General features: G+C 41.7%; 1 protein-coding gene and 1 long non-coding RNA gene across 2 annotated transcripts in view; one reads left to right on the top strand and one right to left on the bottom strand.

The window, feature by feature from the left end:
• The window catches only part of LOC121708556 (sodium/calcium exchanger 2-like), a 143,808-nt gene that overhangs the window by 63,679 nt on the left and 52,406 nt on the right, over positions 1 to 27,723 (bottom strand). Inside the window, exons 2-5 of the mRNA XM_042091290.1 lie at positions 17,581 to 17,919; positions 15,567 to 15,704; positions 15,157 to 15,384; positions 10,278 to 10,562 (exon numbers count right to left, since the gene is read on the bottom strand). Of these exons, the coding sequence (XP_041947224.1) occupies positions 10,278 to 10,562; positions 15,157 to 15,384; positions 15,567 to 15,704; positions 17,581 to 17,895 (966 nt within the window). The 5' untranslated portion in view covers positions 17,896 to 17,919. The remainder of the gene's footprint in view (positions 1 to 10,277; positions 10,563 to 15,156; positions 15,385 to 15,566; positions 15,705 to 17,580; positions 17,920 to 27,723) is intronic.
• LOC121708658 lies at positions 5,255 to 27,557 on the top strand. Its single transcript, XR_006031734.1, has 3 exons — positions 5,255 to 5,265; positions 19,504 to 19,507; positions 27,493 to 27,557. It is a non-coding gene; the product is annotated as an uncharacterized LOC121708658 (long non-coding RNA).

Raw genomic sequence — 27,723 nt, forward strand, 5'->3', positions numbered from 1 at the left:
GTAATGTAGGCTACCTGGGCTTGAACTTGAAACAAAAGTAGGCCAATAATTATTGCAAGTTGCACTAGGCTACTTTTTGTATTGGTTATAAAAGATGTTTGTGAAATTTGCACAGTAAAAGTTCTGTATTTTGGCTGAAATTGTTTTTGCTTTCTAATTCCATAGAATCATGGGTGGCTCTTCTTTGTAAACAGCATCATTTTCTGGGGCCATGCAAACCTGTAGGCTATTAGTACTGGTGTGGAATTATTCTACAATATTCACTCATCATGACCATCCTAAGTCAATCTACTGCAGTAATTCCTTTCTCAGACAGTAGAAAATGCTGGACACCTGATTATGCATGGAAAAAAAAGTACCGTCATATACCGTGAAACCGTTTTGAAACCGAATTTTGAAAAATACCATGATATACATTTTTGGTCATACCACCCAGCACAAATTCAGAGCCTTAAAAGAACGACTTGTTCAAGTGCCAGTCCTCGGTTATGCCAATTTCAGTCATCCCTTTTTCTTAGAGACGGATGCAAACCGTCAAACCAAAAGAGACCTGAAAGTCCTGCAAGGGACAGATCCCTGTATTTCCAGATTTTTGTGGTTTTGGCGACAGGGACGACCACCTACCCATAAAGACAGGAGGAGTGAACAAAGGGAAGTCCTGATAAAGCAGTGGTCCCGGATACAGGAAGTGGATGGGACCTTGTATCGAGCCATCCAGGCTCCTCCTTCCAGAGATCCAGTGCTGCAGCTTTTACTGCCAAGGTGTTGCAAGTCGAAGTGCTCACTAGCCTACACAACAATCATGGCCATCAGGGGGTGGACAGGGCCACAGATCTGATATGCCAGAGGTGCTACTGGCCCTTGATGTGGCATGAGGTGCAAAAGTGGTGTTCTGAGAGTGAGCAGTGTGTGGTTGCTAAAGCAAGACAACCCAAGCCAGAACCTTCTTGGGAAATCTGTTAGCCACTAAGCCTTTGGAGATAATCACCATTGACTTTACTCTCTTGGATTGGGCTAGCACAGGACAAGAGAATGTTCTGGTAGTCACAGATGTTTTCTAAAAGTTTACTCAGGCCTTTTCCACCCCTGATCAGAGAGCTTCCACCGTACCTAAGATTGTAACTGAGAGATGGTTCTATGTGTATGGCGTGCCAAGGAGAATCCACTCTGATCAGGGGCGCAGCTTTGAGGGGGAGCTGTTGGAGCTGTGTGACATCTACGGCATAACAAAGAGTAGAACCACAGCTTATCATAAAGAGGGGAACAGTCAATGTGAACGTTTCAACAGGACACTTCATGACTTGCTCAGGACCTTACCCCCTTAAAAAAGAAGCGTAAATGGCCCCAGTTGCTCCCTCAGCTCCTGTTCGCCTATAATACCACTGTGTACCACGTAGCACTCCCCATACGAGCTGATGTTCGATCAGAAGCCACAGTTACCAGTCGACCACCTACTTGGTAATACTGGAGGTGACCACGGGGACAGTCCACCAACTGACTGGGTGGTGCAACATCAAGAGTACCTGACTTCTATCTATGCTAGTGCTAGAAGACACTTATAAGAGGCTGTGGCATATCATAGGCATGGTGGTCCTGACACCGTACCCATATTACCACCTGGCACTCTAGTCTTTTGCAAGAACCATTTTCACGCCACAAAATCCAGGATACATGGCCGTCCACCAGAGCTAGTGAGCGGAGCGGAGCACGAGTGAGTGAGGAGCGTAGCGGATAAAATTTAGTTGGAGCGCGGAGCGCTTTTTAATTTAGAGGCTGTAGCGGCTGCTCTGCTGATCTCTCCAATTTCGCTCCGATACCGCTTACACCACAAGTCTGAGGCATGCTCAAATCCACCCAGAATTCATGTGTTCGTAATGAAACCAAGACCGTTAAATTTCAAAGTAAGTTCGTTGATGGGGATGGGGTCGCTAAATATTTTAGAAAGGAAACTGAAAGTCATAGGGCCTGCAAGCATACTATTCCTACCATACAACTAGATATTAACAGTGTAGAGCAATAACAACCATGTGGTGACGCTGTTCCAGTGAGTAAAGATTAATTTTGGAATTTAAGAAGACACATTTTGCAGAAACATGAGTGTTCTACGGAGAGCAAAGAAAAACGTGAGCAAGTTGAATATGCTTCATATCAAGAGAGGCTGAAGTAATACTTGGATGCTAAGCCTGTATTCTTTAGGCAATTAATCCCACTGATTCCTTTTAGGCTTATGTGTATTGACGTTGCCAAGCTTGTTCGTTGTTGCACTATCGGTGTTGCATTATTTTTTAAAATAAATGTTCTATGAGTGAAATTGTCGTTGCTCTTGGTTCTTTGGAATTTAAGTTTTCTAAGGTGACAATTCGACTTATAGATCTCCTTCTTTTAAATTGGAGCGAGCGTGGAGCGATTTCACTGGAGCGGGAGGATTTTGAAGTGGAGCGGGGAGCAAAATTGAGCGGAGCGGCCTAACATGAATTTGAGCGGAGGAGCGGGCGAGTGAACAGCCACCTGAGCGAGGAGCGGGATATTCGCACCACTCAGCTCTGCACACTAGCTCTGCCGTCCACCAAGTATGAAATTGTGGAGTGTCTGGATGGAATTGGTACCAGTGTTGGGCAAGTTACTTCAAAAGCCTAATGCATTATTTATTACTTGTTACTATCATCTCAAAGTAATTTGTTACATTACAATATTACTGTCTTTGAATTGTAAGGCATTACACTACGTTTACATTACTTTCACCAAAATAACAGGAAATATGGATTTGGTGTTCTCAATAGATCTTCATGTGTTCAATGCAGCTCATTACACGGCAGGAGGTGATGTGGTATGGCATAATGACTGAGCTAGGTTTAAGGCTAACAAAAGAACAATATAATGGTTGCAGTTATGGGCAGCCTTTCTACATTAACTGGGTGTTTTCTGTGCAAAAAGACGTGAAGAAAATGTGAAAATCACTTTTCGGACTAGATATAATAGGGCAATTCCATGGAAAATTGTGTTTTTTGTAACATCCATAACGCCAATAAAATGTGATGGTATGGTATGATGTGAATGATTACATGAAATTTGAGCATTTGCTATTTTTGGCTGAAGAATATACATGAGAAAAAATGCAGAAAAAACGAATGTTATCATTCACATCATACAAATGCCAAGGCATTTCACTGGCGTTATGGATGTGACAAAAAGTCCATTTTCTGTGGAATTGCCCAATAGCTTATCTCTCTGTCTACCAGGGGTGTCTATTTACACCCCTGGTACGAATAGCTTTGGCCACAGAGCTGAGCTATTCACACCCTGTGACATAACAACAAAAAGACGTTGCTCACGTACACAAAAAAAACACGGCGGACATTCATTTTTTCATCAGCTGAAAGTGAAGAATTCTGAAAGGTTTCGGCACTAATATCTGTTCAGATTAAAGGAGAATTCCGGTGTGATATTGACCTAAAGTGTATTGAAACATGATACCGAGTGTGAACGTATGTCTCATAGCCCATCTCGACTTGTCCCCTGCACTCCAAAATCTGGCGCTAGTTAGCCGATGCTACCAACAACTTTTTCAGTAGTGGTGCTTCGGCATCGGGCTAGCCATGCAAATAAATCACTGTTTTACACCCATTTACGAGGCTCAATGTATCTCCACACTTCATTGGTAGACTTCCTAGGGCCCTGACATTTAAAACGAGACATTGAGAACTTTGAAAAAGCACTGGTAGTTTACTTACAAGACGATTTATACAGACAGTATCTTCATGAAGTTTAACGTTTGCAGCCATCTTGAATTTAGTCACGATAAGTCGAGCAATGAGTAAGAATGAACAGGTATGATAAGGGATCAGATTCCAAAAATAATTCAGTGGAAATGCATGGATTCCAGTTTCTTCCAGTAGCAGCAACTGGAATCCATGCATTTCCACTGAATTATTTTTGGAATCTGATCCCTTATCATACCTGTTCATTCTTACTCGTTGCTCGACTTATCGTGACTAAATTCAAGATGGCTGCAAACGCTAAACTTCGTGAAGATACATTCGTGGAGATACATTGAGCCTCGTAAATGGGTGTAAAACAATGATTTATTTGCATGGCTAGCCCGATGCCGAAGCACCACTATTGAAAAAGATGTTGGTAGCATCGGCTAACTAGCGCCAGATTTTGGAGTGCAGGGGACAAGCCGAGATGGGCTATGAGACATACGTTCACACTCGGTATCATGTTTCGATACACTTTAGGTCAATATCACACCGGAATTCTCCTTTAAGTTTTAGATTGAAAAGTTGTGTTTTATTTTCATAATCTTGGTTCAGTGAACACATACAACCGGCAGTTTGTTATTTAACAGAAATTTCGTGAATATGATGTTCAGGCCTATGAACTATACGTTTACCTGCAAATGCAATGTATTTGTGGAAGAAGATAGTGCAGTGGTCACAGACATGGGTTAGCATGTGGGCGACCGGGGTGTGATTCCTGTGTGAAGCATTTTGGTAGAGTGAGTGTGCATGTGTACCAACGTCTCTGGAGAGAAGGTGCGCAATTTGAACAAGAAATCGGTTCTCAAACGGAAGTTTTGATTGCAACAATTAGCTAGTTCATGCACCAGGGTGTAAATAGCATGCAGTACAGTGGGTCCCCGTTAAGTTTGGACGGGTTCCTTCATGAATCACGATCCCCATTTTCTCAGCAGAAATGGCACAAACTGCAGTTGACACAAACAACCACAAGGTGTCACTTGGGTGCCACTACTATTTTTGATGCGACTGACTTACTGCTTCCATGACGCAGTGGGGGCACGGGAACTTCAATTGATCACGGTAGTTTAAGCTTACACTTGACAAAACATTCTAATATGAAAATGTAGATGCAATTGTTGTAAAATGGTGCAGCTCCTTTAAGAAAGCACCGTGTGCAGGGATGGAGAGAGAGAAAGCGAGAGGGGATAGGCCTATGTGTGTTAGAACTAAGCGTGTGGAAAAAGTACGTGCTGTTGAGACTGGAGCGAGTCATATTCAAAATAATGCAAAAAAAAAGCAATTATCCTCATTCATTGCAACCAAAGCATGACTGCTTGCCGACGTTCAAACGAAAAATATATCAAAGCACCTTTTGAGTTTGAATGTAGCATGAAAAAATGTTTAAACAGCTGGACAAATGATTTAGCTAACTGATTATATAACCTGTACACCAGCAATTGTTGAACATTTACCTGTACAAGTACATTGACAGTAGCCCAGCCTAACAGCATGTTGTAGGCCTACTGTAGAAATTTCACTTAAATTGCAACCGCAACATGCCTGCTTGCCAACGTTCAAACGACAACGAAAAAGATAATAAAACAACAAGAGGGTTGAGTCTGAATGACACTGAGTTTTTAGACACTGAGTTTTTGTAGTTAAGAAATATTTTCGTATAAAAAAAAATGGTCATTCTTCAATCTCCTTCACTGACGCCTATGGAAAAGGCTTAACGTCCCAAAACAACGATCAATGATCATCAAATTTCTCTCTCACATTGCTCCTCATAACCATCTATAAAAAAGTGTTTTTTCTTTTCTTTTTGAGCACATCCGAATCCCAGGACATAACGCACTGGACCTTATAATAGGCTCGAGATATAATTCCAAAGGGGGCAGATATGGGCCACTGCACTTAAAACTTAAAAAGATGAAGCTTTCCGAACTTTGAAATTGCGATCAGTGACTGGCATCGGGTGAACGAAGCTTTTCGAAGTTGAACAGGCTATTAAAAACTATTTGCGCACCTCCATGTCACAGGAGAGACTGGGCTCTCCCTTCTATGAAAAAGACGTTAGGCTACCTGCAAACTGGCCTATGATTTCATTGCTGAGTTTGCGGCAAAGCAAGAAAATGTTTTTTTTCCTGAGTCAGGATATGGCGAGTCAGTGTCATTTATTTGTCCAATGTTAGCCTATAGATACAGACCAGTACATCTTATCAATAGTTTGAATGTCGTGTGTGTTTCTGCTCATTGACAAATACCGTTCAGCACAATGATTCATGCCCAATGAATTCCCCCTGTTAAAGTGTTCGCCTTTGTTACACTATTTGGTTTCGTGATGTAGCCTATGATAAACACCATATGGCCAAATATGTGACTCAGCTAATGTTATAGGCTATACAATTGAATTTCCCCTCTTAAAGGCAAGCTGGTGTAGCTTATTAGACTAGGCTACTATTAAAATACACCGACGGTAGCCTTGGCTATGTGTAAAGTAAGCTATCGCATGATTTCATGCACGTAAGTGAAAAGGGCCTTGCATCTGTCAAGTTCGCACAGGGCCTCGCATCCCCTTGCGACGGCCCTGCAGCTCCTCCTAAGACAGCGAGGAAAAAGTTAAAATACGCGATAAACCCGGGAAAAGTTGACAGGTTTGTTTCGGTCCCGGTGATTATTTGTGAAATTGTGCAAACGACAGCCTTTTCAAGGCATTTCAAGGAAGGAGTCGTAGCATGCAAGCTCCCAAATTGACCCAGTAGCCTAAGGCATCAATACATTGTTGGGACTGGGGAGGATCATGCGTTTTTTCTCAATCACTTTGGAGGGTCATAGAAAAAATTCTTGCTGGCGAGGGAGGGTCACGTCTTTTTTGACTAACGCTCCCAAAACTCCTCCGGTAGCCCCTTAATTAAATAAATAACGAACAGTCCCTAATTGATTAATAGCCTAGGCCTACACCAGCAATTGTTGAACATTGACCTGTACAGGACATTGACAGTAGCCCAGCCTAACAAGCAAATGTTGCAACATACATCAAAAGACGCAATTAATCAGAAATAAATAATGTAATCTGCATCGCTTTATTTAACAAACTGCAAGCAACAAGAGCATTGAGTTCGCTGCAGGCCAAACCCAAGAGCAAAGCCTATCTGTTAAGGCAGTCGATAGGCTTTATAACGAGCTGTGTGCCTGGAAAGACGATAGATGACGGCTCTGGTCATCCCATACCCTCCCCCCACTTCCTGTAGCCTACCATTATGAAGGCCTGTAGCCTAAAACGACTCGTTTCCGTTTTGTGACATTAAGCTTTTTCACGTTAAGCCCCCCTCCCCCATCCCCTTCTTTCACAAGCAGTGGGGGAGCGCGGGACACAAAGTAACACTTTTTGGAAGACAAAGGAGGGTTCTCCGCGCTTCTGTCGTTTGGCCACAATCCGTTGCAACCAGGCCAGGACAGATATTTTAGAGAGGAGAGACGCCGGTGCAGCTCAGATGTCTTCTTAATTTTCTTTATTCTTCAGTAAAAGCTGCAGAACATTATTAAACTTTGACTAACATTTCGATGTTTTTGACTAACGAACATCGAAACGTTAGTCAAAGTTTAATAATGTTCTGCACCTTTTACTAAAGAATAAAGAAAATTAAGAAGACATCTGAGCTGCACCGGCGTCTCTCCTTCTCTTTTTGGCTTTGGCTAAATATTTCTAAAATCATTTGAGTTTCACTAGTCACATGTTTTAACAAGCAACACTTGTTATTGAACTAATAACAGACGTGTGTCGAAAATTGACTTTATTTTCCATACGGAGAAATAACATATGCAGAGTCTAACCAAGGTCAATCTTGCCAAAAAAGCCCTCAAACCTGAAAACACATGAGGCAAAAGTGCAAAACATCACAAAACTAACTAAACTAACACGCGCATATTTTTGTATTGCAATCATTGTAGCCTACAGTTGTAACAGCGCGTAACAGTCGTTTTACTCCCCGGATGCGCTCATTATAAAGAACGTTTAACGTGTCCCAAAAACAGCTATCAAACGTATTATAAACAGCTATCACCAAACGTATTATAAACAAGTATTGCCAGGAGCAACACCTTGCAAAAAATTATAACAATAGGCCTAGGCCTTTATATGGCTCTGCTCCTGCCTAGATTCGAACTCAGAACTACCTGAAAGTTGCAGACCTGTTCTGGAAATACGTGCATTAACCCACTCGACCGTCAGACAACGCTATCTGCTTCGAGTAGGCCTATTGGGTAGGACTGTAGCCTATGGTTGCTGTGGCACAGTCTTGAGTGACCGAATTCGTTTTTCTTTGTCATATGAATGCTGTCATTTTGTTAACATTACTGTTAAGGAGATGCTGTAGGCAAAGTCTATATTTCAACCTCGTTAGTGTAGTAAAAAAAATCAGAACTATTCACAAGGTTTCTGGGCAGCATATTTATGTTCTGTTAGCAAGCGAACTTCTCATGACTATCGACAAAGTAGCCTACTGCCAGCTGACGAAGCTCTCATTTTAAAACATTACTGAGAGACAGACACTGTACAATCAAGAAATCTTGCCACTGAATCCAAAACTATGTTTAACATTATGTACAAGGCTTAGGCTACAGTGGACTAGCATGTTGCAGGGGCTGCTAAAAACACAGAGAAACGCACTGAAAACTCGGCCAATCACAGCCCTTGCTGTAGAATGCGCCGTCTGGTTCGACCGTGGAACTCCACAGCGGACTATGCTGCCCCCAAGCGGCTGCAGTTGTACTTACATTTCACCATTCACCATGATCGTGAATGAAGTGTCAATTTTTAACTGGGACCCTATAGCATCCACTTCTAACTATACATTGATGCAAACAGCATACCTTATTCAGAGTGTCTGTTACACAGCTGAGCTATTCACACCCTGTTACATAACAACAAAAAAACATGTTGCTTGTTTTTTTTATTATTATTACATTGTGTGATCAATATGCCAGAATAAATGCAAAGGGGTGCAAATAGCATACACTGATATTTGTACCAGACGGGGTATTAATAGAACACATTGCTGTGTGCACCGGGGTATAAATAGAATTCACTTCTAATTGCACCAGGGTATGAATAGCATACACTGCTAACTGTACCAGGGGTACAATTAGCCTTACCCTATTTTAAAACATACAGATAAAAACACTATGATGGATCGTAAAAATGTTGTTGTTGTACTGTACTATGATATCTGCTGCATGATTACAGTTAAGTTGCATTATCTCCCAATGCCTCGACACGTTACTGCTGATCCATCAGTTATCCATATAGCACTGATTTTGTGGCTATATTCATAATTACAATACCAGCCTCCCACTTGCATGGTGTGGAAAAATGACATGCTTTTAAAGTGAATGTAAAACATTGTTAAGAAAACGTGCAGATTTATAACAAACAAGGTAGGCTAGCATACATTTTGCAGGAACGTAGACATATAAGTGAACTTGGTAGCCTACTATTAGCATGACCTAAGAAGTAGCCAATACTCCACCAACGAAGACTTGAAATTCATGTAGCTTAAGTAACCTACAGAAATACTTCCAAAAAATATTGGTCGGCTCAAGTAAACTGTTTTATTTGCTCACAATAGGTTTAGGTTTTTGTTGATGACAATGACCGTGCCAGCATTCATTACTTGTGGTTGAAATTAGACACGTCGACACAGGCAGGCTGTGAGAATTTCTAGGAGGTGGGGTATTATACGTTGCCACTTTTTCCACCAATGAAATGTACCGCTGTATCAACAACAACGTCGGAGGTATCGAATTGCGACACGGGCACAACGCTCACTAGCTCTGGTGGACGGCCCAAAGCCCTAACAAGTAGGCCGCGGCTACCCCTTTGTTTCCGCAATAAGGAGGAAATACTGTCTAATTTGGTGTCATCAATACAATTAAGTGGTAGGATAGTGGTATTGAGTTTTCCTTCAATGCATGCGTGTGCGCGTCTGCGTGAGAGAAACTAAAAGCACTTAATAATGTTGGTATAGCAAAGCTCCGCTTTAACCTGTTGGAGTGGGGTAACAACATTTAATAGAACAAAGTTGATTCTTGCAACTTCCATAAAAACGGAGCAGAGACTGGATAATACAATGTATACCATTGAGTATTGTATTGTCAGATTTGAATATAACGTGGCCAAAAGCTATTGTAGCCTAATTATTCATCCAGTTTAATACATACCTCCAGATCAGTGATATGTTTGTAATTGACTGCAGCCATCTTTATGAAAATGGCAACGCAAGACAACGCAAAGTACAATGGTGTGTCGTTGATGCAGATTGGATATTCTCTCAGAGGAAAATAAGTTGTTCGGGAATGCGCTTCACCTACCCTCGCTATAGGTGCAAATGTATTTCAGTGGTTGGGATAACATTTTTGGGATGGTTTGCCCCTTGTCTCGAAATCCTATAACGTGATGTTCATATAATATTTATATAAATCATTCTTAATGTACAAGAATAATTTCAGATATTTTTTCCTCACTCTTTGTTCTCTCACCTCTTCTCTATTGGGTTCTTGTTCTTTGTTGTTCTCCAAGGATATGATGGTACTTGTGGAGTTACTTGTAGAATTACTTGGATTTATTTCATGGAACTTTCCCTCCATGATGACATCAATACCCTTTGGAGCCAGGCCCCCTTCGGTCTCTACAATGATGCCATGACGCTTGTCAGCACGGTAGCGCTTGTGGAGATATTTGTAAAAGAGAAGTCTACGATCTGCAATCCAGGCCAGGAGTACACACACCGGGAAGAAAAACAGTGTGACAAGAGCCTCCCACACCTGCAATAAACAATATAAAAACACAGACTCTTGCACACATCACTACACACAGATACACATATAGAGGAATAAAAACCCTGAAAAGAAATGTTTCATTGTAGTAATCTCTAGTATCAGCCCATTGACAGATGAAGTGAATAACACTGATTATCTCGTTATCATGGCACATCAGGGGCGGAGCCAGAGGGGTGGCTCGGGGTGGTACAGGCTACCCTTAAAATTTGACTGGCCACCCCAGGTGCCACCCCAAAATCCTAGTCTATGGTTGGCCATTAGTCTATGGCGGGACCTTTCTTGATGCACCTGCAGCGCTAGTATGAAGTGTCAGACAGACGTTGGAAAGTGGCAAACACGCTTGCCATTATACATGACTTATTGTTTTTAGCATGTGAGTTTAGGCCTACAGGCTACTGCTTGTGCTAACAGGCAAAGATATCTATTTACCTATCGCATCTGCCAGTGCCTATTTATCTAATCACACACACAAGTTGCGTCTGTTGAATCACATCATTCTAGACTAATTTTCCTACCTGCTTATTTTACCTAGCCTACCCTGCCAACATTTGCTAGGTCATTAAGTGTTAACTGTGGGCCTAAAAGCATTTAATTATAATACTGTCCCAATCAAGGTTTGAAAATCGGAGGTTCACAGGCTACTGTGACCTTGGTGCCCCCTTCTTTCAATATTCTTTGCATCCGACTAATAGCGATTTTCATTTAACCTATGGCCTGTCAAAATAATCTTAGCATTCACAGTGCAAATTAATTTAGTCTTTTACGCAGTGGAGAAAGTGACTGCGCACGCCAAGAAAGAAAGAGCGTCCATTCACCCATTCTTCTCTGTTGAACTACTGTACTCGCAAAGTAGTCTACTCATCACACAGACATTGTCATTACATCACACAGAGCTTTTTCTCAGCTTTTAAACAATGTTAGCCACTAGTTGCTGTGGTAAACGGTTCGCGAGAAAAGTAACTTTAATTTAATCATATTATTATACAGTTCTGCGCCCATCTCCCTACCAATTCATCTCGGTGGAATGCTTTGCGAACTCTTCCCATATAACCTACAAACAATACATACAAACCATATCAGAATAAACAGTGGACCTTACCGAACACAAAGGTGTGAAGCATCCCCCTGTACAGATAGCCATTCCAGAGTAATCCGGTTTTGAATTTGCAGCAAATTTCTACATGTCTCCAACTTTAGGCTTTACATTTCATAGCAGGCCAAATAAAACATAAATGTTAAATATAGCCTAGATATTTGTAAATATTAAATTAAGATGATTTACAGTTAATTGTTCATGTTTCATGTTTTTGGTCATGTTTCGTAGCCTACAGTGATGCAGGTCTACTGTAGCCTACTGTTCATCAAGCTGGAATTCTGGTAACCTTTCAACCAGTCAAGAATTTGTTGTGAAATATTTAAATTTTGGGAAGTTTACGTAGCTTAGGCTAAACTGTATGTTTCTTTCGTCCCCCATGCCTGTTTTATTCGTCCCGACCAGGAGGGATAAATTAAACTATATATTCTGAACGGTTTTGTTCAGAGCTGAAAGTGCAACTGTATTTGACAAAGTGCTAGTGACAAAATATTAACTTTCGGTGTGGTCTCTTTGTAAATAATGTTTAATTAAAACATTTTTTATCGTCCCAGCTTTAATTGGTGTTTATTTCATTCATGTTTCATACAAAAGTATTTTAAGCATTTAGTTGAGAGGTGTTTGTTGATTTTGGATGACTTTGTTATAGCTCTTTGCCAGCTCAGACAAAAAAAAGCAGGTCAAATTATTTTAACAGCTACAGAAATAGATGGCCATAGATAGCCATATAATAGAATAGAATATATTCTAATGTCCCCATGATGGAATTTGTTTTAGAACAGCATAACCCATTACCATTAATAGACAACTTCGATTTAATATGTTGGTTTATTTGTATTTGCACAGCATAACTCATTAATAGACAACTTAGATTTAATATGTTTGTTTATTTGTATTTGCATTTTATTCAAATACAAAGACATTTTACAGTATGTGAGAGTATGGTCTTTGCCCTTCAATTGATGAGTATGGTGTTTGGTGCATGGTTTTCCTAATGTATTTGTGCTAATTTAACATCTTGAGCCTGTTATCTGGATGTTTTCCTTCATGCCACCCTTGAATTAATCAGTGCTCCACGAGGGCCACCCTTGTTAAAAATGTCTAGACGTGTGGCACGTGTCAGTGAATTGGATATAGTAAGCGCAGCGGACCCCGTTGCTGACAGGAATACGCTGTCACTTTCCACGCACGTTAGTACCAATATTTTTAACTGGCAAACACCTGATAAACAATGGCACCGACAAAATAGAACTGAATCGAAATCTACATGGTGCGACACTGTTGTTCGGGGTTGTGTAGAGAACAATGGAATCTAATGTAATTGAATGTTGAAAGCAGAGCGCATCGCACTCATGTCGGCGCTGGTGTGCGCACTCCTTTAGGCTGAAAGTGCACATTTTGTCCTCAAAGTTGATGAGTTAGAAGCAGGGAAAATATGAAAACATAAGGACAAATTGTGATGGCCAGACGACAGAACTCTCCAAAACTGCAGGTCTGGTAGGTACCATACACAGAGTTTGCAGGAGGGGCACCGTGCGACAATGTGATGTCACAGGAACATCATAACTATTTATACTCACGCATGGTGGACGCGATACTAGTTGCAGTATTCTCCCGAACAGAGGTGTCGCTGTTGTGACAAGGCTATTGCTACCTACTTTACACCGTAGAAGAAGAAATGTAAAGCTTTCCCTGACAGCTGCTCTTCACAACTAGGAGACATTACCATCTAGTTTTCAAGGTGTGTGCAGTTAGCTGGCTGGCGCTGAGAGATGAGTTTGTGTAATTTCCTAAAGTGGAAAGAGATTTTTTTTCAGGTCTTAGCAGATATTCTTTGATTGAAAATAAATCTATTTATTACATTTTCCTGGATTATTATGTCCCTGGGTCCTAGTCATTTTCCTCTTAATTCCCCTTGTTACCCTCGCTGGTAACTCTGTTGACTTATCCAACAAACTATTGAAAATTCACAACTGTATCACAACTCTCGCTGGTAGCTAATCACCTTAAACTGATTATTCAACCTTCATGACTAGTCATTTTATTTTAAGATGTGGGCTAGGCTATATGAAATGCCTGAATGTGGTTAATGCCTGTAGAGGCTCCCTAAACTTGGCTTCAAGCTCGTCCTTCTTGTCGCGCGACACTGAAAAAGAATATCCTGTGCAGGAGCTGCCTGCGCAAGTTTGAAATTTATTGTGCAACAGAGGAAATTATGTCATTTTGGTGTCACACTGTCATGCGACAGGTCGGGAATGGTGACTGTAAATAGGCATGGATGGCCTGGTACCAGGGGCGGACTGGCAATCTGGACGTTCTGAAAAAGTCCAGAACAGCCATCCATCCGACGGCTGCCTGGCTCAGTACTCCATCGGCCAAGTAGGCCTGTCTAGCTCTCCACATAATTGTGCGTCACTCAGGCTAAATCAAAGCTATCCGTTTTCTACACTATCAGTCGTCATTGTCATCCAAAAAAGTCCACGTCACGCCATCGTGTCTTCAATGATAAGCCTACAGGATAAGATACACAATTTATATTTCACCCCTCTCTATGGTTCAATCATGTGCATAATAGCCTAAATACATAGCTATTGAATTATGTGTGTGCAGAACAAACAGAAACAAACAAAAACAGAAAACTGAGAGGGAGAACAAGTTTCCTCCCCAATAAAGGTAGGCTATTTATTGACAAACGTTACCCCCCATATAGCTCACCGTAGCCTATCATTATGCATTTGGCATGACTCAAACCTTATCCCTCTTTCATGATGCTAGACTATTAATAAAAATGTTTAAAAGGAGCTGCACATAGGCATTACGCACATAGGCATTTATGACCGCCACTAGCGTAGATTAAGACGAGACGATTTCCTAGACATATATAGAGAGTGGAGAGTAGTGCTTAACCACTTCCCCCAACCGCATTTATCCTACTGGTCAGGGATCGAACCGGCAACCCTTCGGTTACAAGCCCGAAGCCCTAACCAGTAAGCCAGTAGGCCACGGCTACATTATCGGTACATAGATGATTACATTATCAGGTTTTATAACATGTTTTTTGGAGTTATGACAGGATTGTTATTACATTATTGGGAGTTATAACATTATTGCAAAATGATTGCGTTATCAGGTTCTACAATCCCTTAACATTAGTTAAAAGAAAACACACAGTAATTCCCAAACAACACCTATTCTCTTTGCTAGTGTCATCAATGTACTTGTTCTGGATTTCAGGGCTTTGTCTCTGTGAATGGTCTTGAGACAGATGCTAGTGGCACTGTATACATTAATAAAATTGAACATTTTCATTTGATGTGATCATAATTTAACACCATTTTCTTTATAGACTTTTGTGACAGACAAACCTGCAATGCTATCACTTATTTGACCCCCTTATCAATCTTTTAGCCCATTAACACAAATGTGGAATAAATAAGCAAACAATGGACACCGAGAACATACCACTGATGATATATGGAAACATACCTGAACAATGCCAGGGCTTATGACTGCCAAGATGAGATAAAGCCAGATGTAAGCAAAGATGCTCCAGAAAGCAGTCACAAAAAACACTCGTAAGTGCTTAATCTTCCGTGAGTCTTCATTAGGGATGGCCCATACACACAATCCAATAATCACAAACATATTGAAAGCAGCACTGCCCACAATGGTTCCTGGACCAAGCTCCCCTGCCTCAAAGCCATGGCCACAGACCTAGACACAAAAGAAGATTTCACTATCACATGTTTGCAATCTACTATATATAAATCCTCATTCATTTGTTCATATATGTAAGTAATTTTAAGACTTTGTGGTTGTCCTGATTATTAAGGAGTGTGTTTGTGTGGCTTAATGTGAATGCATATTTGTATGTGAATGTGCACATTTGTATGTACCTCTATAACAGATAACAGGATTTCAGGAGCAGAAGATCCTAAGGCCATTAAAGTAAGATTGGATACAGTCTCATTCCATATTCTTACTTTCGTTAATGTTACCTCTCCATTTGAATTTGTCACTTTAACTTCTCTTTCCTGTGACAGAACATTGAAAGAATATACCATAGATAGACAGGAAGAGTGGAGAGAAAAGAGATTGAACAATTAAATTGTCTGAAATATTTTCAGATTTACATAGACAGATTTTCTTTATACTTTGCAACTAGGCCTAATTGCCTGTTTAGTATTAACTGTTTAGTATTAACTAACTTAATCTACCCCAGCATTATATTTCACTTAATGAAATGTGGACATCCTTGAAAACACAGAAATATAATCAGGAATATCTAGCTGCAAGCAGCAATGAGGGAGCCAAGCAGTTGAGTAGGATTTGGGATTGAGATTGGGATTGAATTGGATTGGACTGGACTGGGCTGGATTGGATTGTGATTGGGTCTTGAGTCCATGTACAAAGTTTGGTTTATATACATAAAAATATTGCTGAGATATGAGCCTACTTCCTGTGATTATAGATTGGATTGGACTGAATTGGATTGGATTGGATTGGACGGGATTGAGTCCATGTTCAAAGTTTGGTTTCTATATGTAAAAGCATTGCTGAGATATGAGCCTACTTCCTTTGATTATAGCACCCCCCAGTGATCAAATGACGCTATATGTATTGTGCGTCCTCAGGATGGGATACCAAGTTGCTCAAACAGAGATTTTGTTAATGCATTAAAGGAGAATTCCGGTGTGATATTGACCTAAAGTGTGTTGAAACATGATACCAAGTGTGAACGTATGTCTCATAGCTCATCTCGGTTTGTCCCCTGCACTCCGAAATCTGGCGCTAGTTAGCCGATACTACCAACAGCTTTTTCAGTGGGGGTGCCTCGGGCACGGGCTAGCCCATACCTGTTGTTTATACCGGATCTGTGTTTGCATATTTAATACGTTTCATACACGTGTTTTAACACTGCATTTCGGTCGTTGCTTTTACATTACCATTACCTTACGCATGCAAGTTATGTATCCACCAGCTGCCTGCCTGCAGTCTACTTCCAAAACTCCAAAGCTGCTTGCTGTCAGATTTGGTTCCGAGGGCACAAGTTCAGTGTATCAACAACACTCAATAACAGTGTATGTGATGTGTTAATCAATGAAATTCCCAACAATTTCACAACATCTAGTTCTAGAGTAGGCCATTCAACTAGCCCGCTTGCTTACGACGAGACTCAGGCTGCGTAGTTGGCACCATAGACAGGTTGGCACCCGCTTCCTTATTTGGGTTTTGGGTTGCCAGGTTTTAGCCTATGACAAAACGGTTGAAATTGAAACTAAGTGATCGTGTATGTGTAGGGTGTATTTCATACACAATCTGGCAACCTGAATGGATCAATGATTTCAAAATGAAGTTTGATGGCCATGCAAATTACGGGAGTTTTCCGGGAGAAATAACAAAACGGGAGGGTGCTGGGAGATGACCATGAAATACGGGAGAAACCCGGGAAAAACGGTAGTGTTGACAGGTATGTGCTAGCCATGCAAATAAATCACTGTTTTACACCATTTATGAGGCTCAACGTATCTCCACACTTCATTGGTAGACTTCCGAGGGCCCTGACATTTAAAACGAGACATTGAGAACTTTGAAAAAGCACTGGTAGTTTACTTACAAGACGATTTATACAGACAGTATCTTCACGAAGTTTAGCGTTTGCTGCCATCTTGAATTTAGTCACGATAAATCGAGCGACGAGTAAGAATGAACAGGTATGATAAGGGATCAGATTCCAAAAACAATTCCGTGGAAATGCATGGATTCCAGTTTCTTCCAGTAGCAGCAACTGGAATCCATGCATTTCCACGGAATTATTTTTGAAATCTGATCCCTTGTCTAAACACATATTCTGTGTTGTTTTGAAAACATTCTCTACACTCCCACTTAAAAGCAATTGAGAAAAAGTACCTGTGAAGTGATGACCTCAATGGCAGCCATGAAGCGGTCTGCGATGATCGACACACCAAGAAACATGTACAGGAGGCAGCTGAAGTAGAGCACAGCCCGTCCTGCTCGCTCCCCCGTACTTATGTCCTGTGGTAGCCACACAGGCAGCACAATGCCTGGTTTGCATACTACCAGCTCATCGCAGGAACGTCTTGGAGGTACACTGCTGGAAATACTACTGCTGCTGCTGTTCCCCTGAGTTGATAGAGAGGTGAAGGAGGCTGACACATTCAGCCGACAAAGCAATAAAAGGTGCAGAAATAAGAGAGAAAACATTGTGTCTTTGCAGGGAGTGGAAAACTTTGAAAAAAGGAAAAAGAGAAAAATGGAGAGAAGAGGCAAAATGTAATTAAATATAATGTTCCAAAGACTGGGATTGGAATTGTACTCCTGGAACAGCCAGAATTGATCATATTCATCATATCTCTGATGGTACTCCTCAAAAGGTTAATTTTTAAGTAAACAAAACACTCTTTTTGAACCTTTGAACCCTTTTAACATGTTTTACATTATAATACATATATTTATTTATATTTATTATACCTATGTTTGTGACATGGATGAGAGTAAAATGGGTTAAAGGAGTTTTCATCTCTGTGGAAATGGGAAAAAGCATGAGTTCCACTTTGGTATTGACTCTCCAGAAAGAGAAACAGAGGTATGGGACTGCTGTACAAACACTGAATTTGCATGGTTTCTTTACAATTACTTTAGCTAGGAGCTCAACACGCATAGTGTTCTTGTTCATGCACAGCACTTTTAATAATGTTTTGAGACTGTTAAGAGGCACAAACACAATCTAAAATCTGCCCCCGTTACATTAATACACAGGATTAGATGTTATAATCCCTTGTGCCAAAATCCAAGGTAAAAACACATTCAGAAGCCCCTACTCAAATTAAAGGAATTATCCGGAGTAAAATGCACTTTAGATCGATTTACGGATGATTGGGGGTACATACGTTGATTTGACATCAAAATCATGTCATTCGGATGTGTTTTGAGAAAGTTCGATTGTACCGTTTTCAGTCAAAGCTCGTAGCCTGGAAGTGAGCAGGGCATATCTATTTCGCCACTACAAAACGCTATTTTTATACCTCTTCTACAGTTCCAAACAACATAACACTTACGTGGTAGTGAGTAGAGGGTCCCTAAAGCCTCGGATAGAGAGTCCAGAATGAATTTCATCAAGCCAGTACCTTTCCTGGCGACGAAATTGTGAATTTCCAGAGCGTGTTACAACACACTCAGCAATCGACTCCTACGGACTTTCCCCTGAAAATGGCAGCAAAGATGGCAACATTTCTGGAAAGGTAGAGATAATGATTCCCTATCCCTATCCATACAGGGCCGGCATTCCCATCATCTTGTGATAGACTATGCATGGCCTAATGGCTCTCCTGCCCCGTGTCACCATCTGCTCCTGCTGCGAACAGCATGGCCAGATCTGCCTCGTGCGCGCCGAGTGGAGAGAATTTGCGTAGCTCGGACTAGGCCTACTGTCATTCTCATTGCGACTCCCCACAATGCCTCTACGTTCCCCCCTAACTGTCCTATGAGCACTTCGACCTCGTCTAACATACCCAGTGGCATTAGACAAAGGGACGAAGGGTAACTTCTCCTTACCCACAACCATTCGCTTGCTTGCTTTGCTGCCAAGGACATGTTACTAACCACCTGCCTTAGACTTCGTCCACAAATGCCCAATTCAGACAGCAAGCCAATAGCAGATCTGGCCACAAACCCTCGTGCGCCAATTTCAATAGGCCTTAATCGGTGTATTTTACTCTCTTCAGCTCATTGGCCTCTTCCACTCTGTCTTTCCAAGGAACGGTAAGTTCAATGAAGTAAACTATCTTCTCTGAATCCGACCACAGAAGTAAGTCTGGTCGTAGTCTGGTACTCACTATATGTGGAGGTACCGCCATCTGCTGGCCAAGATCAACCTTCATTTCCCAGCCGCTCCATTTTACAACTGGCCGGTTTTACACCTGGCCTTCTCGGAACGAGGTTTATCCCCCTGACGTACAAAGTTAATTTGCCTAACCCCTTTACTAGCTGCTAATGAATTGACTTCTCTCCTTTTATCCTCAATTGCCGCTGCCACACATTTCAATACCTGGTTGTGACGCCACGTATACCGCCCCTGGGTGAGACTTACCTTGCACCCTGATAGGATATGGTGGAGGCTGCCCAAACACAAACAAAGTGTGCACTTATCATCCTCACCAAACCATTGACTTAAAGTGTAAGTTCAGTGTAAATTGACTCATAGTCCTATTGTTCAAGCTCATCACATGCAGCCCATAGGAAAAAGACTGAGACAATTTGGGACAACATAGGCCAAGTTATGGACAGGCAGCTTAAAGCAAACCCATGGGGCAGTGGGGAGTTACTTTCAGTTTCCGTTTTGATGCCCCATGGGTCTAACCCTAACCCCACCTCCACAATGGTTGCATAGGTGCACTGGAACAATCCTTCCTAAAATGCATTAAACTTTCGTTTACAAAGACGTGAAACTCACCGAGTGGTCAGGGGTGTTCACTGATGCAAAATGCAAAAGATGCGTTGTGTGTGCACAAAAAATGAACGTCTGATGGGGTCATGCCAGTTTGTTACTGTTTGTGATGCAAAATTAATGGTGAGTCAAAATTCGTCTGCATTATTCAAGGCATGCATTCGCTGTGTTTGCTCATGTCACCAGTTAACATGGACATCAGGATAGCTAGTAAGTTAGTAGAAGTTTCGCTCTCTGTGGTGTAGTCAGTGTTGTAATGTAACGAAGTACAAATACTTCGTTACTGTACTTAAGTAGAAATTTCACGTATCTGTACTTTACTTCGCTATTTAAATTTATGTCAACTTCCACTTTTACTCCACTACATTTCCTAGATAAAATGTATACTTTTACTCCGTTATATTTCCACTAAGCATCTTCGTTACTTGTTACTACTACAAACATAAAATTAGAAGAAATGTGTGCGACTGCAATAAGGGAGGTTTGGCGAATCACTGCTCCTAGATTGCATTACGCACGCTCCGCACTCTATTTCATTCACTTGTTTGTTGCTATAGGAGGAGGACACACAACTGAAACCGCCATGCAGGGATGGATTACTGCGCGGGCCTACCGGGCCCAGGCCCTGGGGCCCAAGGGGTCAGGGGGCCCTGAAGCCCAAGCCTTTGCATGGAATCATTGCCTCAATATCAACAAATCAGGATGTAGGCTATGAATCTGATTGAATTTAGTATTGGCCATCCCCAAAATGCACCAGAATACAGGAAATCACATCAAACAAATGAAAACATTTCTGGGGGAGAACCCCCACACGCCCCCCCCCCCCCCCCCCCCCCCCCCTCCCACATATACGACAATAAGTGGGGGGCCCTTAAAGTTCATAATCCGCCCATGCCGCCATGGAAGCACGAGCACATACTGGAGGACCTCCCGTTATCATAGACGACCACCCCGACGATAGTGGTGAACTCGGTGAACAGGGTAGTGGTGAAGATAACGTCATACACCCGTGGCCGTATTTGCAAGAAATGTTTCTGTACATTGGCAGCTTACTGTGAAGCTGAACACTCCGCTACCTGCCTCAGCAGCCTGTAAAAGGCTATTTAGCATCGCAGGACTTGTCTTCAGTCCAAGAAGAGTAAGACTGAATCAGGCCCGGGGGGGGGTAATCGGGAATCGGGAGAATTCCCCGTGGGCCGCTTCACTTTTGGGCCGGTCCAGGAAACAAATATTGACATTTGTCACGTTAGTCTATCTTTTCTTAAAGTAGGACACGTTCCGCATTCTGTGCATGACACCAATGCAATGCCTCTGCATGGGTTGTAGCCTACGTGAGGGAGTTCTCCCCTCCCAAAAAGAGTTGGTTGGGTCCATATAGCCTGTCTTTTCCAAAAGGTTTTCTCAGATAAGGATAGCCGAGCCGGCCCTACAGTAGACACAAGCGTCAGGAGGATAGATGGTAGAAAGAGGCCAGGAGAGACTGAGCAGCAGATCAACCAGTCGACCACTGAAAATGATGAGGCCGAAATTAGTGATGAGGAGGCCATGACTACAGGGACAAGTAGAGAGGATAAAGTTATTTAATGTAAGAAAGAGCAATTACCCTACATGATAAACCTATATGCCTTGTTTGCTCAGAAGAGGGTGTAGTAAAGGAGTAGGCTAAATCACCAAACAACAATATAGCCTACCCGTGCAAAAAACATGTAGCCTAAACATTAGTTCAATATGCCTCTTTGTGGAAGTGGGATAGGCTACATTTCAAAGGCTTTCTTTCTTTCTGTTTTTGTTAACTTGTGGAATAGTGGAATATTTTTTGTTCTCGGTTGTTCTCAATACTTTTTCTACTCAGTTGAAGTGAATTATTATATAACCTTTACACATTTGTTGAACCTTGGTACTAATACAAACTACAGGATAGTAAGAGCTGAAATGTTGCTTCATTTATCCAATTTCCACCACTATGGAAAACGTGGGCCGGTCTTGGGCCTGAAACTCCCGGGCACTGAATTCTGGCAACTTTGAAAACCAGCTTCTTTTGAAGATGAACAGACACCTTTTCAGTTTCAACTAATGACTGGCATATTAGTAGCTGCTGGACATAGGTGGCCTGTGTGTGTGTGTGTGCCTGAAAAGTCCTAGAAAAAAAATGTGATTTTGATTTGATGAGTGAGATTAAGAAGATATGGGAACCCACATTATACATGAACTGGGGACATACATTATACATGAACTGGTGTTTTCCGCATGTTTTTGGCAAGATCTTGCTTCATATTCTGTCGCCACTGTAGGCTTCATGAAAAATGTGAATCTCCAGCACTCAAAGGGCGGAGGCAGAGCAACAAGTAAGCAGGGTCTTGTTGAATAGTCACAGATTTTATGCAAATATCACAAGTTAATCTGCTAAACTGGAACACCGGCCTTACCTGCATTCTGTGGTGGTGCAACACGTAGCACAGCGGTATATCAAAGGAGGTGTTCATGCTTGTTCTTACTTCCCACACAAAGTTTTTACATAGCTTATCACCTTGATCATTTCTGTTATTCTAGAGACGTTGGCATTCTTAGTTATACTCTTTAATGAAAGAAATGTCCTACTATTGATAAAGGGTCATACACATTTAGTAGCCTGTTCAGTGACAGTAAATATGGCAGTGGGCTACATTAAATCTGATGCAAGCCAATTAGGCTAAAATATAATTCTGTAGCCTATAGTCTACTAAGGATTAAAACCACTTGTTGTGTTGATGATAGTAAATGAATTTCAAATTAAAGGTTGTATCAGCGATGGTCGGGTAACTTTACTTCTGTTGACATTCAAACAAAACAGAGAGCTAGCTCGGTACTCCCTCCCCCTCCCTCCCGTGCAATTGAAACTCTCCTGAATGTGCATCTCGTCTAGCCTGGCGGGCCATCCTATATCATTGAAATGTATAGTCTGGAATCGAACCATTCACCTCGCTTAATCCAAGGGGCGGGCAGAGAATTGTCTTGTCAAACTGCCTAGGCATGCAATAGGCCAGCGCTACGACCATATCTGTATCCGGTCGGCAAAACGGCAAATACATCCTTCTTCGAAAGTAATGACTTAAGTGCATTGTGTTGCTCAACTTTCAAAGAAAAGCACAAGTCCAACTCCTCCAAAGTTGACGCCAACGCCGATTCAAACAACCGCTCTTCGTTCGCCATAGCCACCTTTCTTGTTGTTCACAGTCGCAGGACTGTCGTTATCCTGTTAAGCCCGCCTTAAGACTCTCTAACAAAATAGAGCGCTGTGATTGGATGAAGTTCACGGCGTCAGCCAATAGAAATCCCTATGGTTTGATACTAGACGTACAGGCTGAGCAAATTAATTTGCCACCGCTAGGGTGCGTCTAGATTTCTAGGCTACATCTCGTCGGTTATTGGTTGCAACACTTTATTTTGCTTTTGAGTGGGTGGCAACACTTTTTTGTGTGTAGGCAACACAGTTTTTGTGTGTAGATCTCAGAGCCTAGGCTGCCTACAGAGCCAGAGTTTTTTTGACGGCCTGCTTATGGGGCTAGGGTTATCACACGTTCTGGTTTTCCTGGGATTGTTCTCTTTTTTTAATGTCTGAATGAATGTCCCGGATTTTCACAAATCAAATGTGGCAACCCTATATGGGGCGGGCAGTTAGCGGATCGTTAGGAAAGATTAGATGAATGTGATCATTTATGTTTGAGCCTTTTTTGGGCCTGCAATCACTGATACCACTGCGAAGGCACCTACAGCGCTACTCTACTCTAGCGCTAGCTACTCTAGCGCCACCAATGGGTCGAATCTGGACTCGCATTCACGCATGTGACCTTTGAATGGTGCATCCGATTTTCACAAATCAGGCACCGTTGGAATCCCTGGACTGATCAGAGTTCAGTGACCCTTATTACGTCACTTTATGACATATTGGACCTCCGCCATATTGGATTTAGTCCAAACTCTATGAACATTTTCAGTGGTCACAAATTTCATCCGATATTCATGGAACTTGGCGGAAATGATCTTCAGACCGAGCCGCACAAACAATACTTGCCAGATGTTTCAAATTCAAGTTAATTTGCCCTTGAGAGCCAATCAGGATCCCGAGTTCATCAAACCCTATCGCGTCCCTTTCTGCCATTTTGGACTTCCGCCATATTAGGAGTTGATCCAAACGTTACAAAAAGTTTCAGCTGTGACAAATTTCATCCGATTTTCACCGAACTCGGCAAAGGTGATCTTCAGACAGAGCAGCACAAACGATACTGGTCAGATTTTCCAATTTCAAGTTTATTTGCCTGTGACAGCCAATCAAATATGGCAACGAAGGTGCCAAACAGGAACTGGGCTAACATCTCAGAAATACTTTAAGTTAATGTGACCAAACTCGATACCATTGATCAGGACATTGTCCCAATCACTCACAGCAACTTTTATGCATATACATTGGACGCTCTAGCGCCACCACCAGTTCAATGTTGGACAGGCATTCAAGCGCGTGATCCTTGAGTCTTTTGTCTGATTTTCACAATTGAGGTAGCGTCTGGATCCTTGGACGGTCACTTTCCACCAAATTGGACCTCTGCCATATTGGATTTAGTCCAAACTCTAGGAAAAGTTTCAGCGGTTACAAATTTTAGATTTTTCAGATTTTTTTGTCAGATTTTTCAATTTCAAGTTTATTTGCCAGTGACAGCCAAACAAATGGCGATGAAGCCGACAAAAAGGAAGTGGACTAACATCTCGGTGACGCTTTGAGTTAACATAACAAAACTCGACAGGACACTGTCCCAATCACTCACAGCAATTGGACATGCCACCAAACAGGAAGTGAGCTCTTATCTCAGCAAGGCCAAACTTGGTAAGGGGACTTCACTGATTAACTGATTGTGAGGACGAACTAGGAAATTGGCATCATTTAGCCTCTATAGGGGGCGCTGGAATACAGGAAGTGAGCTCATATCTCAGCATCGCTTTGCTAGGGGCACTGTCACCAAGTAAATGAGCTTATACCTCAGCCATTCTTTGACATTCTCAGACACCGTTCCAACTTTAAAACGTCAGGTCAGTACCGCTATAAATTGCTCGAGAAGATGGCATCATGGGGACTTGTCTTCCTTCGTCATATTGGACTTATAGAATAGAAAGCGAAACAAATTTTTCAAAGGTCACAAATTTGGTCCAAACTTCACGAAACTTGACATACATGATCCTTGGACCAATCCTCACAAAAGTTAGTAAAAGGATTTTTGATTTTCGGAAGCCCGTCACAGCCAGACAAAATCGCCAGCGTAGCCGCAAAACAGGAAGTTAGGTATTATCACAGGAACGCTGTCACGTATCAAAACAAAACTTTGTACATGAACTCGAAACTCCAATGTGAGGATGCACAAGATAAAAAAAGAAAATATTCTAAAATTTTACAATATTTGTCAAACCCCTTTTAGCTATTTTGTATCACCATCCATTCTATTGGACCCAATGTGATTCTGCCACAATGCTTTCAAAGTGTACACAGCTTCTGCCCAGCCTTGCCATGGTCATCAATTCAGTGCTCTGCCATGGGTGTTTATGGACTCACAAACTGACATTTTAAGGAAAAGATATAGCGAACATACTACTAGTTGGCCATTGACATGCTTTTGTTATTTTTTCGGCCAATCAGCTGCACGTTACAAGCAATACACATGGCTACTTAATATACAGCAGAGGAGCTGGAGCGTGATATATCAGACGCTGTCTCTACGGTAACATTTGAAGGGGGAAAAGACGAAATGGAGAAAATTCGTAACTGTAGCGACAAACTTTCACCAGAGCATACGGTCAAACCAAAGTTAAACGTCAAGTAAACGTTTCGTTTTATCAGAAGGAACCTGTCACACCGAGCTGCAAAACTATACATGCATGCAATGATTTTCCCTCATTTATCATATTGGTCACATCACATCATGGTCACAGGCTTCCTCAACCACTATGAAATCTAGTCACAATATACAAGCAAGCAATAAAAATCATAGACCAGAAACCACTGAAATGGCATCACTGCCGCATTTTAAGGAAACACAACCTTCTCACTTTTGAAGTAAAGATCTAAATAATCACGTGTCAAGACTGTTTTCTGCAGTGGCCATCAGGTGTCAGAGCGATCACACAAGCCTCCACCTGTGGTGATTGTCTCGTCCCAAGATGCAAGACTTCTTTCTGCCAGTCTGCTCTCTCTGTAAAGGGGGCCAAACTTTGGAACTCTCTACCCACTGAGCTAAACTAACAGTAAAGCTTTTAACAAAGGACTCAAACAATGGCTAAAGTCTAAATAACAGTGCTCACATGAATAGTCCTTAACCGGTTGATTGCTTGCTCAGATTGCCTTTGATCTGTATCCTATTTATGTTCCTTACATTGAAAATTACTTGTATTTCTTTGCTTTTTTTCCTTTGATGTGTTGTTTTTTTCTATCTGTCTGGTTTTTCCTCATTACTTTATCTTTTCAAAAGCCGCCTATGGACAAGTGTTGCGAATTAGCACCTGTGCTAAAACACTCAAACAATGCATCTGGTTTAAAATTTTTTTAACTGAGTGTAATTCACAAAGCATTTTAGCCCTGAAAGTAGCACCTACAGTCTGGGACAGCTTAGAAGAAGTCAATAGGACTCCTAACTCACTAAGACCTATTCACAAATAATCAAATAATCCTAAGCCGCTTTTGTGGCATTTCACATTGCGATGTTTTGAAATGTGAATGCAGCTACAAGAGCTCCCAATTACGAGGGAATAATTGTGCATTGTAACGCCACAATGTAATACGCATTATAACGTAATAACGCCACAAACAACAATCAAAACCATTCATTGTCAACAGTAAGAATAGTATAAGTTGTATATAAGTATATATACTCTTTTGATCCCGTGAGGGAAATTTGGTCTCTGCATTTATCCTAATCCGTGAATTAGTGAAACACACTCAGCACACAGTGAACACACAGTGAGGTGAAGCACACACTAACCCTGACGCAGTGAGCTGCCTGCTACAGCAGCGCTAAGGAGCAGTTAGGGGTTATGTGCCTTTCTCAAGGGCACTTTAGCCGTTCCTACTGGTCGGGGTTCGGACCGGCAACCCTCTGGTTACAAGTCCGAAGCGCTAACCAGTAGGCCACGGCTGCCCAAACATGTAAACTACATGTAATGTTTCATTGTAAATCAAATTAAACTGTTTCTTCTCTTTGCAAACTTGTCGTCATACAGATTAATTTGCAAGATACTGGATCAATCCCTCATGTATTTCAGTAGACTACTCGACTATTTGCTTTGTCTTACTTATTAATTTAGGCTATTTATTCATCATCCTCCATCCTTCGCAGTAGCACACGCATTCTCACCAGCAAAGACCTGTCACCTGTCATTCATCATCGTATGGGAGGTTTTTGGCATCATTTCCGTGTTACAATCACCAGCCAATCAAGGTGGTCACTTCAATCAAGCTTAAGCATAAGTAATGACGTCAACCATAGCAATGGAGCTCTTATCTTAGGAGTTGTCATTATTCTTACATATACAAGAGTATATGTAAGAATATGTTTTAAGAGGAAACT

This window comes from Alosa sapidissima, chromosome 5 (genome assembly GCF_018492685.1).
Source record: "Alosa sapidissima isolate fAloSap1 chromosome 5, fAloSap1.pri, whole genome shotgun sequence".
In the NCBI taxonomy this organism is placed as follows: domain Eukaryota; kingdom Metazoa; phylum Chordata; class Actinopteri; order Clupeiformes; family Clupeidae; genus Alosa; species Alosa sapidissima.